Source organism: Gymnoscopelus braueri (genome assembly GCF_963280865.1).
Source record: "Gymnoscopelus braueri genome assembly, chromosome: 6".
Classification (NCBI taxonomy): domain Eukaryota; kingdom Metazoa; phylum Chordata; class Actinopteri; order Myctophiformes; family Myctophidae; genus Gymnoscopelus; species Gymnoscopelus braueri.
Window position 1 is genome coordinate 25,286,542 of NC_137607.1, and position 13,948 is coordinate 25,300,489.

At 41.5% G+C, this 13,948-nt stretch overlaps 1 protein-coding gene across 1 annotated transcript in view; it reads left to right on the plus strand.

Moving 5' to 3' along the window:
- The first annotated feature begins 347 nt into the window (after positions 1 to 347).
- ror1 (receptor tyrosine kinase-like orphan receptor 1) overlaps positions 348 to 13,948 on the plus strand; it is a 140,231-nt gene continuing 126,630 nt past the window's right edge. The window contains exon 1 of the mRNA XM_080431689.1: positions 348 to 792. Within this exon, the coding sequence (XP_080287815.1) occupies positions 681 to 792 (112 nt within the window). The 5' untranslated portion in view covers positions 348 to 680. The remainder of the gene's footprint in view (positions 793 to 13,948) is intronic.

Consider the following 13,948-nt stretch of genomic DNA (forward strand, 5'->3'; position numbering starts at 1 on the left):
CTAAGCTTCATGTTGTTTAAACTACTGGTGCTCAAATATTTTCATGTAAAGGACCCCAAAATGTATATATATTTGTATGTTGACTCAACCTTCTGAAAATAGTTTGTGCCGAAGAGACCTATACACATATATATAGGCCTATCAAGATTTTGTGGATTTGAAAATATTCCTACATTTTCACCTTATCCCAAGATTTTTCTTGAGCTTAAATAGCCAATGTACAGAGGGTTAAAGCGCTTGTAGCCTAGTCGCTTCTTTTGGGCTTGTTTTCATAGACCTGGTTGCTTATTTCTCCCACTAACCTGGCAACACCGCTCACAGCGGCACACAGTATTTTGGAAGCGTGGTGGTGGAGCTCACAGAGCCTCACAGAGGGGGAAAGTAAAGTATCCGTGGATTCAGTCAGTGAGAGAGAGAGAGGGAAACAAGCAGAGAGACGGAGAGTGGAGTGAAAGGACTCCTCCTGGCTTGTTGCTTCTGTTCTGCATGTTTATCGTGACTTTCTTGCCATTTCATTTGAAGTGGCAGAACAGAGAAGAAAGAAGAGGTCATCTCAGATCCTGCACTTGATTTTTATTCTTGGTCACACGGAATTGCATTTGTTTGCAGACGTGCTTAACGGTGGTAGTTGGATGTAAAAAAAAAAGAGGGACTCGCGTTAAAAGCACAGAGCAGGAGGAATGTATCCAACTTGGGCAACAATGTATCCAAGTTGTCTTCAGAGATGTGAGGGCAGCGTCCTCTGGACCCTGGTGCTGCTCCACGTTGTGCTGCTGGACATCTACGCAACTGGTAAGAATTCACAATTTTAATCTGCTTTTACATTTCTTCTGTTGTGGTTCTTCTGTTCCTGTATTTGTTTATTTATTGTTGCGCCCCTCCTCTGGCGTTTCACACGCATCAATCCCATACATGTAACGTCTGATTAATACCCCAAAAGTCCACACTTATTATGACTTTCATAATAAAGTGCTCTATTTCACTGTTGTCTAAACCGTGTGTCGGGACCCATATGTGGGTCGCGGACACATTTTTATGGGTCGCGAGTTGAATACCCCTTTATTTTTTGGTAACCACATCTTGATTTAATTATTTAAAAAATATTTTTAAAAAAAACTCCCAAAAAATGTAAAACAAATCATGAATTAAAAATAAATTCAATGTTATTTTAATAAATTAAAACAAAAAACAAATCTCTTAGAAATCCCATAAATTAGAAAACAAATGTTTAAAAAGTAGTGAAAATAGCCGATCTGAGCTTGTATATCTGCTATCTTCACTAGCTTGGGTCCTGGGCAGACGTCACATTTCTCTTTTGGGTCTCGAGCTAAAAAAAAGTTTGGGAACCACTGGTCTATATTCCAACATTCCCCCTCCTCCCCTCCACCACCGACACATGCAAATGATCTTTATTCCTAAGCTCTCTTGCCATTGTCCTCCTGAAGCCTCCTCACTGTGAGGGTTTAGAGAATCCATTCACACAGACTTGACTCCATTCAGAGACAATAGAGGCCTTAACTAGTAGAGGCAGATAACTAGCCCTCCTGGGCTGGAAGGCAATTGTGTTGACCCACTTAACAATTCAACTCAATGTAAAGATGACCAATGCATGCATAAGGCTTAACGCACGCTTAATGCACAAGTCAAGAGACACACTGTTGGGTTTGTGCACATTTAGTTTAAAGCAACCATCACTGAGTTTAATTGATTCATTCCTTTCCTCACTTCTGTTATAAGCTGATGAGGCATGGATCATTATTTTTAAAGTCAGCAAATCGCCGTTTAACAGTAACGCAATGGGTCATAAAAACTTATAAGCACAACAGTACTATGGAAAATAAATACAGTAGCCTAGGACTTGATTGTAGGGAAAGTTGCTGACTTATTGTCTCAGTATGTTTGCGTGCGCATTGTCGTCAAAAGTTATGATATTGCAACTTTTAATTTTATATTTTTGTCTACATGATGTTCTGTCATGTTGTGATGTCATTGTCACATCTTTCTCACCCCTTCACTTGGGCGGTAGGACACACCAAAGAGGACACACGTCACCCATTAGTGTATTAGTTGATTTCAGCGTTTAAATTGTCCACCAAGCCTGAATGTAGGCTTATCAGCTTTTTTTAAAATTTATGTCTTGATTTGTGAAATAAATCCTTGCTCCCTTTCCAGGGGGGGGGGGGGGGCAAGGATTCCCTCCATTCCAAGATGGATAGTGATGGATTATCTTCCGGAGGATTTGTCAGGGTCTGTTTGGATTATCATGGTCCTCCCTAAATGCTTTGGCTGTTATTTACAGTGAAGGTGTATACTGTACAGACTGAATCTAGTACAAGCTGAGCCTTTCTGGCATGGCCCCACTTTCTTCATCTCTCTCTTTCTCTCTCTCTCCTGTCTCACTTTCACTCTCACTCCCTCTCTGAGGCAAGAAGAATGTTAATCCATGATACTTGACTGGATGAGTTATAAGTTCTTCAAACATGGGGTTTTATGATGGAACATCAAGGGGGAGATGCCAACTCCTTGTAACTATTTCATGTGGAGTATGATGTGTGGAAACGACAGTGTGCATCCTCCCTCATTTTGAAATAGTCTTTGTTTAAAGGGATTTGCTGGGTGTGTGTCACTGACAATCTTAGAACGTTTACTCTGTGTAACCTAAACTTTTTTCAGTCCATCTTCTTATGCTTGAAACCAAAGTCCCGTCTTCTTGTGTCTCTACACAATCTGGAGCTGATCAAATTGTGTCATTAAAATAATCTGAGGCGTTGTGACAAACATTTCACTGTATACTTGTATGAGCATGTGACAAGTAAAACCTCTTGAATCTTGTGACTACTGTACTGTCCACACAGTTTATTAACTAGTGAATGGAGCAGCATATGCCCTGATATGATGATATATGATCTCTTTTCCTTGACATTTATTTTCAAGAACTGCCTGGCAAGTGTGCAGTTCCCCACTAATCAATCAATAAAGACAGAAAAGCTAGATTTGCATTGGTGCGTATGGGGCCAATGAGTAGGAATGTATAGTAAAGTACAGTAGACCCACCAACACCACTCCCAAGTCTGGAAAACAGTTCTGGCAGCGACACAGGCCTCTGAAGAAACATATGTATAGAAAGGCCAGTCCTTGGTGTCATCCTTTTCTTTCTACTGTAATTGGACACATTGTTATCCTGTTTGTTGTTGAAAATTGTTTGACGTTTTCGTCAACTCTGGGACAAGTACAAAACTACTGATGGTGTTATCGAATATACTTAGTTGTCAGATTTGCTTCTAAAATAGATTTTTTTATATGGGGTTTCACTAGGACACCAGCTATGTGATTCTGTTTTTGAGAGAATTTTCCCTTTTAATAACAGTCAGGCAGGCCATAAATCATGCTGTGTGGAGCTGCCTCTGTGCAGATTTCATCAAGACACTGTTGACACTAAAGGCACTTTACCTCTGGAGGGGGGAAAAAAACCCTCAGCTCTCTAGGCTGGTTCTGTAAGAGCTTGTCCTTCTTTGTGCTTTAAAACTGTCTTTCTAACACAGTCAGATATTGAGTGCTCCTGACGTGGAGGTCGAGAAAGTCTGTCATGTCTCCTAGTCTTGGTATCATAAATTTGGTTAAAAATAGATTTAGGGTGAGAAAAATATAAATCTGCTACTTCTTCTCCTCATTAAATGTGGGCCACAGGCCATGGTAGTTTATCATCATTCTGTGAAAGGCAATGGGAACTGTTCAGGTCTGGCTTGTGTGGTACAACTCTATTAAATACACGGATCTGCTCTGTTTCAAACTGAACTCCAACTCTGTGCAGTGCGTGCTTTGCTAACTCAAGGCATCAAAGTCGTGTGCATCCCTAAACGTTTTTTGGCAGACGCTGAAGAATGTGGCAGGAACTGTATGTGTGAAACAGATGGATGTTTTTTATTTTGTATAATCTTTTTTTGGGGTGAGTGTGTGGGATTTTAGCTGCGTTTTATGACAGGTTGATTCAATTTTGAACGTGTGAAATTTGCACGAAAGCCATGCACCCTCATTTAATCAACACATAAAGCCATAAATCATGGTTTTCTGAACTCTGTTTTATGTCACTGATTTAAAACATTGGTGTAAACCATGTCATGCATTGGCAATTACCTACTTCCCATTTGTTATTGAGCACAAGACTTGCCAAGCTTCAGTTTGGTTCATTGTTGCCAGAGGGCAAACTAATTTGAAGATGTTGCGTGCTAATTCTTAATTGATTTATAGCCAGTGGGTTATGTTTAAATATATCACCTCGGATGATAAACAGGCAATTCCCTGTTTCTCCTCCAAGTTTAATAATATAATACAAGTTGATATCTAACAGAATTTTCCAAAAGCATAACAGCCTCATTTAGTTGAGAACGCAAGGTGTGGAGAGTATTAGCAACTCTAGATTGATGTTTGATGCTTGTAAATGGCCCAGTTGTTTTCCATTGACTTGAGGGCTGGAATGTACTGATAATAATATGGCCAGTGTTGAGAGAATAATTTTCAAACGTTACCCAACAGTTTAGTGTTTTGTTCTTTTGTGGATGTACAGTATTGTGTCAGTGTGAACCTCTGTGCTTTTTATAGGTGGCAAAAGGTTGAAAGTTGTGCTCTTTGCAGGCGACTGTTGTCTTTATTCTGCTTGCCCAGTGCCTATATGGAGATTGGAGAATGCTTGTTTTGGTGGTTAGGGTTCCCTGGAGAGGCAGTGATTCATTGAAGGCTAAATATACTTCACTCAGATCCTCGTTTGAAGATTTTTGATAAAGTCTCCACCGCTACAAACTGAAGCCAAGCATGGAAACCCTTTTCCTGCAATTTACTGTCTGAACAAGAGGTCAAACCATGGCAGAGGAAAATCTCTATGGGATTGAGAAACAATTTTCTCAGTAAAGACACAATTTTGCAACGGTGTGACAATGATGACAGTGTGACACTTTAACGACTCTAATAGAGTAAGCCACATGATGAGGAAATGGCTGTGTAAAAAATATCCTAATTTAATTTCATTGTGACCACTTTTCATTGCAGTTTCATCCAATTACCACATTTGTCGGTCCTCCCTTACCAACGTTCTCCCTGGCTTGATGCAAGGAGAGACCATGCTACATTTCATTTAACAGTGGGCGGGATGAAGCATTGCCTTTTAAATTCCCCTGTATGTGTCACTGTAAATCTTTTTGAAACCCTGTTTGCATTGCATTAAGAGCTTCAGACACCCCCATTGCAGGCAGACGGGCAGATCTCTCTCCATCCACAATTGGCCCTTTGTGCATGTCGAGCTCCTGCCCAGCTAATAAATACCACAACCTTTATGGGCGTCTCAGCCAAAAAGATTAATATTTATATATTTCTTTTTTAAAGTGTGTGCAACTTATCAGTCAATGGAGAGGGATTTTTTTCCCCCACCGAGATGCGTCAAGGGTCAGATTTCAGTCTAAAAGAAGTAGTCTTTTATGCATTCATAATTTTTCCTAGTTCCTACCGCATGTTCATACTTCTCGGAACATTTTCCCAATGAAGTACTAAACTATCATCACATAGCCAGAGCTGGAGACTGAGGGTAGCGGCGGTGAAATCATTTACTAGGGACTTCTCAAATGATTAATGATGCATGGGGCATCTACATCCTTTGGCTGGGCATTCCCTGTTCTGCTGTATTTCTGATACAAAACTTGTGAATGTCAATTGAAGGAAAAACTGAAGGGCCAAAATTTAAAATGGATTCCCCAGCGCACTTCATGCCTTACACAAAGGTGTGACATTTTCACAGTTTTAACTTAGGATATTCTGCAGAGGAATGCACTTGTTCGCATGTTTTTGTTACTTTGTTTAATAGTTCTTTTTCTTGACCACAAACGTTGAGAATATTTTAGATTGCGTGTTGTTTAGACAGATGATGCTAGGTTTGATGTTTACCTGGTATCCTAGTTTCTCTGAGGCACTACATTGTTCTCTTTGCACTCTACTTGTGTCATTATTTTCCTTGTTTGTTGACTAGGGTTCACGCTTACTCTGCTTACTCTGATCTCGCACTTGTAAGTCGCTCTGCTAAATGCCTTAACTGTCTGTAATTGCAATTCCAAGAAATATGCAAGTACGCTGTGTTCTCTCGTGTTACAGATTGTAATCACATTGACGGTGTTTGTGGATTCCTCTTCCCAACTCACTATGTTTGGGATAGTATACAGTTAGCTGTCAAACAGTACTACTTATTGTCTGTCGCAGCTCTTGCCGCCACCATCAGCATGACGTCAAAGCCCTGGGAAATCCAAGCTCCTAGGCAGCCTTCTCATCTGGCTGGCACGCAACGACTGCCAGGCGCAGGCATTTTGTCTCTCTTTCTCTCTGTTGCCATTAGTTTGTCACTTGGTCATAGTTTTCAAATCTTGAATCACTGTTTGGTCAGAATACACACGCATACCCTCACAGACAAATTCTCTCTCTCTCTGTCTCTCCCTTCCTGTCGAGTGTTCATTTTGGCTGAGGAGCTCCTCTACTTGGCTGCTTTTTTGTGACTTGATTGGCAGGCGACTCTTGGCCTGGCTGTGTTTACTCAACAGCGTTATGACTGAGAGGGGAGCAGACGCCACTCCATCAACTCCTGTTCTGCTTACGGTCAGACTACAACAGATTTAGTTTGCGTCCAACATTGGTATTGATGCTCCCCCCTCAATAGGATTGATTGAAGATTTATCTATTCTTAAATTTTCTTTTATATGTTATGTCATTTAATTGCATCTCTTGTGCAAATTGTAGCTTGAGTTACCCTGCTGAGAGGTTTCCCTGGTGCTGACTTTGTTTTAAATAATAAAGATATAAATTATGTGGAAGCGCATCAGTGTTATGGGCAATACCCAATGATGATAGAGAAATATTGGCGAAGTATTGATGTCCTGATACACTATATTTATCTGCCTCTGTCCTGCACTCTCTCTGTGTCTCTCACTCCCCCCCCCACCCCCTCCAGCTAAGTGGCGTGCCTGCCTATCCTGTCCACACAGAGATATTTGTATAAACTTATCACTCGACAGCTATAAAATAGCAAATCATCATATTTAGTTTTCCATATCCTGCTTCTTAAAAACTCGCACACACTTGGCAGGTCTCTTTCAAATCCTTCATTTTCTCTGACCTCTCTCACTCTGTTTTCCCTCAATTCTTAAATAATGTAAGTAGCGCTTTCTTCTTACAGGTCTACCCAATATATGGAGAGTGCCTGGCATACTGGCTTTCCACTGCTTAAACAATTGTTAAAACAGAGATGTTTGGATTGCAGGAAATTGCATTTTATGAGCCATCCAATGATTTGTGTTCAGTTTAAGTTAACCTAATGTTTCCTCACGGGTGTGGGTGTGTGTGCGCTCGTGACATAGGCCAAATTGAGGGACAAATGTTGAAAGGTTTGCCAACTCAAATGTATGTGTGCCTGTATGCCTATGTGTGTTACTAAACTGAACTTAGGATGGGACTGATTAGTGGTTTACATAAGTAGTTTATGAACTTTCCGTAGTTGTTTAACACAGACGGAGGAATATTTGGCACTTTATTGCTTGATAATTATAATCCGTTGTCATAGTATGTTAATCCCCTATAGTAGTCTGAATTATTAAGTCTTTTGAAGATTAGTACTTCGAAATAAGTTTAAGTCCAGGCCTGGTTCACCAAACACGATCGACGAGAGAAGTAACAGGATTGTGAAAGTTCAAGCCTTTTTTGATGTCATTGTCATCTTGACCATATTGACATGGCAGCGGGCCATTTTGCTTTTTCTCTAATGTCATACTTGTCCTCAGAAGTTGAAGGGCAGAGTTCCTGCCCTCCACCGCAGAGGCTAGGGATTTGACTTCGAATGCTCCGGTGTCTTGGGCTTGGCCTAGCCTCCATGCGAACACAATTGGCCGTGTTCGCAGGAGAGAGGCTGAGCCGGGAGGGTGAACTTTGACGCTGTACTAACAGCTACAGGAGGGTCAGGGTGCCTGTCAGCAGGGGTGTTCTGTGAGGAAAACTGTTCCTCTGCACACAGGTGCTCCTCACTGACGGGTGAAAAGAAACAGCAGACGATTCTGTATCGGAGGAGACAGTGGTTTCAGTACCATCCCTAGGACAAACCAGTCAGAAGACTAACCAGTAGGGGTCAGCAGTGATAAAATAACACAAGTGTGTGGGGATATCGGGAAATGGCACAATAACTACCTGTACGTTAGGAGAAATCTGGGGTAGGTGATGGCTGATTTAAGCAGTCCACACCTGGCCTGAGTCCAAAGTAATTGGACTCTGAGCTGGGTATGACTGCACACCTAAATCAGACACACACACACACACACACACACACACACACACACACACACACACACACACACACACACACACACACACACACACACACGCACACGCACACAAGAGAGCCTCTGTCATGACAGCAGTTCCATTTGCTCTGGCTTGTAACATCTTGCCACTCTCTACAATTAATGTGTAAACCATATACCTGTGTTGGAGGAACCCAAGCCCCAGATATCACTGGTGGCAACAACTTGCTACAGGCAAAAATTACCACAAAAATAAAGTAGAACTGAAGTAACCTTAGGCACGTTGATGGCATTCAAAATGCTAATGTACGCAAAGTTTTGCTGAAACATTTGATAGGTATGCCTTTACAAGTCAATATCTCAGTGACAAGCATACAGGCCTACATCATTTTACCCATTACCCTGGGTGCAGGCCTCTGTTTTGTAGGGCAGGAGTTGGTTCACATTGAATTTCTGTGTTTAGCCATTCAAGTCTCTCATGTCTAATCTGTTACTTTATAGAAACGAGTGTAGAAAATTCGCCCGGAATTGCAGTTTTACTTTTCAAGTCAAATTGACTGAATTGACCCTAACCCCCACTATTTCTATGGAATCAGGGCCCATTGTTCTCATGCAGAGAGAGAGACTGAAGCATCCATTCTTTGAGCTGCTCTCCTGCCACGAGCCAGACTCTGCCTGTTTGTTTAACCAGGGGCTTTCTCAGATCGTTCCCACAGCCGGCCCTCCATTAACCAGTGGCTAGTGTTTGCGTAGCCACTTCATTCAGACACAAAAGATTGAAAAGGGGGCTGCCTTGCGTTGGTGGCTCAGTCGTCACTTCTCTGGCACGCTGGAGTAGTTAACGGGATTGCATAGTTTCTTATCAGTGTGTTTTCTTGTACTTCCTACTTAACGCCTTATACAGAACCATGTTAGTTGCACCACCTTAAGTGGACATACTATTACTGCAAGGAGGCCATTTAGAATACGAATTTGTTGATGCGTTGACATGTCTGGTTGAACAAACAACACTATGTTGTCACTTGACTGTGACTGTTGTCAGGTGTGACTGTTGTCATGTGTGACTGTTGTCAAGTGACAATAACAATACTCTTGTCACTTAGTTCTGAACAATGAAATGATCTTTATCCAGTAACCCAGCCCTATACATTCTGTGCATCCTTCTACATGCGCCTACATTACCCTCTTGCTTTTCTCACTCTTATTACTGTACATACCGTTAGCATTAAGCCTAATTTATGCATTGAAAATTTTACTTTTTTCAGTATAACCTTTACTCTGCAAAGAAGAGAGAGAACACTATAATCACTAAGGAATGAACAGGAAAAGAACACTAACTTTCTAGCTAAGGACAATCACTTTAATAGAAATGTCCTATTCTAATTCTGTGCTGACAGAAGAATACAGAGCTGAAGTTTGTCGCTGGAGCTAATTCTGACTGATTGTTAGCCAAGCCATGCAGTCTGCAAGCCACCACTGATGAATCGTCTGCCCAGCTATGTCCCACCAGGGAAACCACTGCCATTACTTTGCTCTAAACTAGGGAAGAAAACAAAAATGTAGGAATAGATAAGTGTCTTGGGAATACAATGAGACCGACCAGGTAGTTAAAAATTGTCGGTCTCTTTTAGTAAGCGTGAACATGCTGTTCTAATGCTCCCAAGTTCTGTCCACTGGCCAGGTTTTGAGCTTGGATTGTAAGACCATGGATTATAATGCCTTCAACACCTAGACTATTGGCAAACACTTGAATGTATTCATACATTCGCCACCTCTCCGTTTTGGAAAAGACATTTTACACCCCTCCGATTCCACAGCACACCTTAAACAGCCTCCAAACCCTCTGATGGGCTCGCCATACCGCAAGCTACAGTACTTTAAGAAAGTTAACTGCCTTTCTTTTTGTAGCCCGATTGAACAGTTCAGATGAGGGTTAGGTTTTAACAAGGGAGTGAGAGAGTGGAATAAAGGAGGACAAAAAGAGAAACAGACAGCAAGACACAGGGACGTAGAGAGTGAGTGAGAGAGACAGAAATGGAGACGGAGGTATATATTACTACTGAGTGTCCCGATGCGTTAACCAGAGGCCAGCGACGTCTTTGAGGGAGTCCTGTGGTGTTCGTTTGATGTCTGACCGACTGTGTGGGTTTGGTGACGGAATGTGCCGGCGTGGTAATGGAAGGGTATGGAATAGCCATGGGATAGGATTCTGTATTTGTGCTACTGTAAGTTTTAACTCCTCGCATAGAAATACTACTCTTCCCTCTGTATCTGACTCTCATCTCTCTGTTCTCTTTTCTCTGTCCCTTTCCCTCTCTGTCTCAGCAACAGTTTCTCTCATGTAGGGGAAGTCTGTTCTTAACCCCAGGCAGGCGTAAAGGAATCCGGTTGACGGAGACTTTCCCAACCAGGAATTCATACATTTATGATCCTGCGGGATGCAGAGTGCCGCTCTCAGTCCACTGCTGAATCTATTTCTCTGGAGTGTTAAGCCATTTAAACGGCTTCCCCCTCTTCTTCTTTTTTTCATATCCAGAGTTATTTAATTTCCCTGAATGTTTATCGAAGCTAACATAAGGTTGCATTTTTGTGTCTTGGAATGATCCCAAGTTTAAGTTTACTTATTGGTGCTGCGGTGCCCTCTCTCGCTCTCCCTCATACACTCTTTCTCCATCTTTCCTCCCTTCAATCTGGCTTATTACTCTCTCCCTCTCTCTCTCTCTCTCCCTGTGCCCATTTCCCATTAAAGAGCATTGATTACCGCAGAGCCGGAAATGAAACGGCATCGGACCGCTCAGCAGGAGCTAAACACACAGGAGGAGAGGGTGAGAGGGAAAAGGCACTGAGTTAAAAAAGACATGGAAAGGTCAAATCATGGTTGCGGAAGTAAGAGCAGGGATAGGCCTGGCTGGAAAATAAAAAGGTGACAGTCGAGTAACTCTAGTCTACATCATGTAATGAACAAACATTCTCTTGGAAGCAGCTACCAGTGGGATTGAAGGATTTGAAAGGGGAACCAGTCAAGAGTCAAAACAGAGACCCAAACCACATACAAGACAAAAGAAAACTGCACCAGAGAGGTACGCTACAGCAGTGTTCTTCAAACGTTTTGTGCCCAAAGCACACTAATGGGCAAATCTAAATATCAAGGCACACTTAAGGGGGGCACATGCTACCATTTTTGGTGGTCACCTTATCACCTTATCACCTTATCACCGCGGTGGTGATAGAGAGAGCTCTCTCTATCATAGAGAGCGCTCTCTCTATCAGCTAAAGGGTGATAGGGTGACCACCTCATTTGGTAGCATGCGGGTCCCTTTAAGGTCACCTATAATGATATGCCAAAAATAGAGACAGGATGCCAGGTTGAAAGTGGTTATTTTTTTTTATTTTTTTTAGGATATAGAATTTGCCTCTGTATTGGAAAATGAGTGATATAGTACAAATAAAAAAAATATTCATAATATTTTTAATGTAATGCAATAATACCTGGACTTATGGCACACCAGTGTTTGGGATCCACTGCACTACAGACATGAGGGGGGATGGAGGTGTTGGAGAAGTGTGTAGCCCCACTATCTTTGACACCCCTCACCATCTTCATTCCATCACAAGTCAATGATCTGCTCTTTAAAAAGGCAAAGCTTTAGAAGCTTAGGGCAGAGTGATCCCACATTCCCACTGTCTGTTTGCTTAACCTCTGTGTGACTGCCACACTGCAGTCCTAAGCTCTGCCTACAAGAGCTCATTAACTCCAAATAACACTTACCCCTGTATCCACTACTGTCTAATCTAGCAGTGATAGCATTTGGGACATGGATTTGAAAGACTCATGACTGCATACAGTATGAAGCCTTTGATGGTGAAATAAGATATCCAACTGCTCTTGAGAGTAAAACCCTGTGGAGTAATATTAAAGTTATTATCTGGCTTCAAATCCCCATAAAATGGCATTCAGAGCAGTTTTGTCTTCCTTGCTTTGACATATTTCAGCATGAAGCGGATTATCGAGGTGGATGATGGATTATATATTAGGCATGTGCCGATTAGGGATGTGACCGATTATGGTTTTTACAAATCGATAATTCTTCGGCAGTAATGGAAAAATTATCGAATTGTATTATTTATTTATTTTGCCACCATCATGTTCAGAGTTTGTTTAAAAAATGACAGGATATATTAAAAATGGTGTGTTTACTTGATAATTACTAGTCATGTCTGTTTATAGTAATAATGATAATAATAATGTGTTGTCTATTACATAGTCACATAGTTTGTGTTATGAAACGTGTGAGAGAAGACGGCACAGCTCACTTAATGCTTAAATTCTGCATCCTCTGCGACTATATATGGATTGGCTGCACAAATTTTGCTATAAACCGTCCAATGTTTTAGTTAAGGAGTTTGAGCTGTCTGAACCATGCGTATGCATTGAGATGCTGTTTAAATGCGAGAAGGAGAAGGAGGTGTTTCATTTCTACCGACACTCTCTCCTCCTTACCGCTACCATAATCCATACGTGTTGCACACTGATCGTACACAGTTGCCATTTTATCCACCAGATTGTTATTGTCATGGGTAACGACACTAAATTCATAAAGACTTATTTGTATACGATAGGGACGATCAACGCATCTCATTGCATGATTATTTAACATCACGGACATAGACATGATATGTACAAACTTTATGCTGCATATTTTGTCCCTCATCACAAAATTTTCCAGCAGCAGCAACTTGAGGAAAACAAAACTCCTGTAACGTCACAGACGCAGCTGTTTCCCCTTCAGTTTGGATAACACCATAACTACTGTAGTTTTTTATTTTGAATTGACTATTTTGGAAAACTGTAACGCTTCAGAATGTTTTTGAATAGGCCATTCAAAACTCAAAACAAAAGTGTTTTTTTCCCCCCGATTAGTATTTAAAAAATTGATTTGTGCACTAATCGATAATCGAATCGAGATATAATATATAAAATACTATATATATTTAATAATCTAATGTAAAAATGTAGGACAAACCCCACTCTATTCTCCCTTCTTATAACAGAGTAACTCTCCAGTTACCATGATGGGACCTTACAGTACGCTCACAGTTGCCCTACATTACAATATTTATTGAAGTTTTCAGTGAGATGAACAACTGTTTATACGCACGTATGTGTTGTGTAATGGTGTTTTGTAACAACATGGCAGCCTGTCACAGTAGACTAATGACGCTCGAGGGCCCTCCCACAACGAGGAAAAAGCCCCCTTTGCCTGTTATGGCCATGGTGGCTTATTATTTCTGACATGCTCTGTTGGAGCGCTGATTTGAAGTGGGTCGGTGCCGACCGTTTGGGCCAGGGCTCGAGTGCTGTAGCTGTGATTCATGGCTGTTTTGAGTTGGGAGTCCAAACAGTGATAGACGGGGGGACCATCACAACGCTGTCCCCGCTGGTGATGTTCAACTGTTTGGGCCTGTCTCAGCTCAGGGCAAGAATGACCTGTGAGATAGTTTGTCTGAGCGTACTTTTATTTCTTTCTTTCGCTCTTTCTTTCGCTCTTTCATTCCTGTCTTTCCCTTTTCTTTTTTTTTTTTAACCCCCCCCGTTTCTCTTTTTCCACCAAAGCAGATTGTTTGTT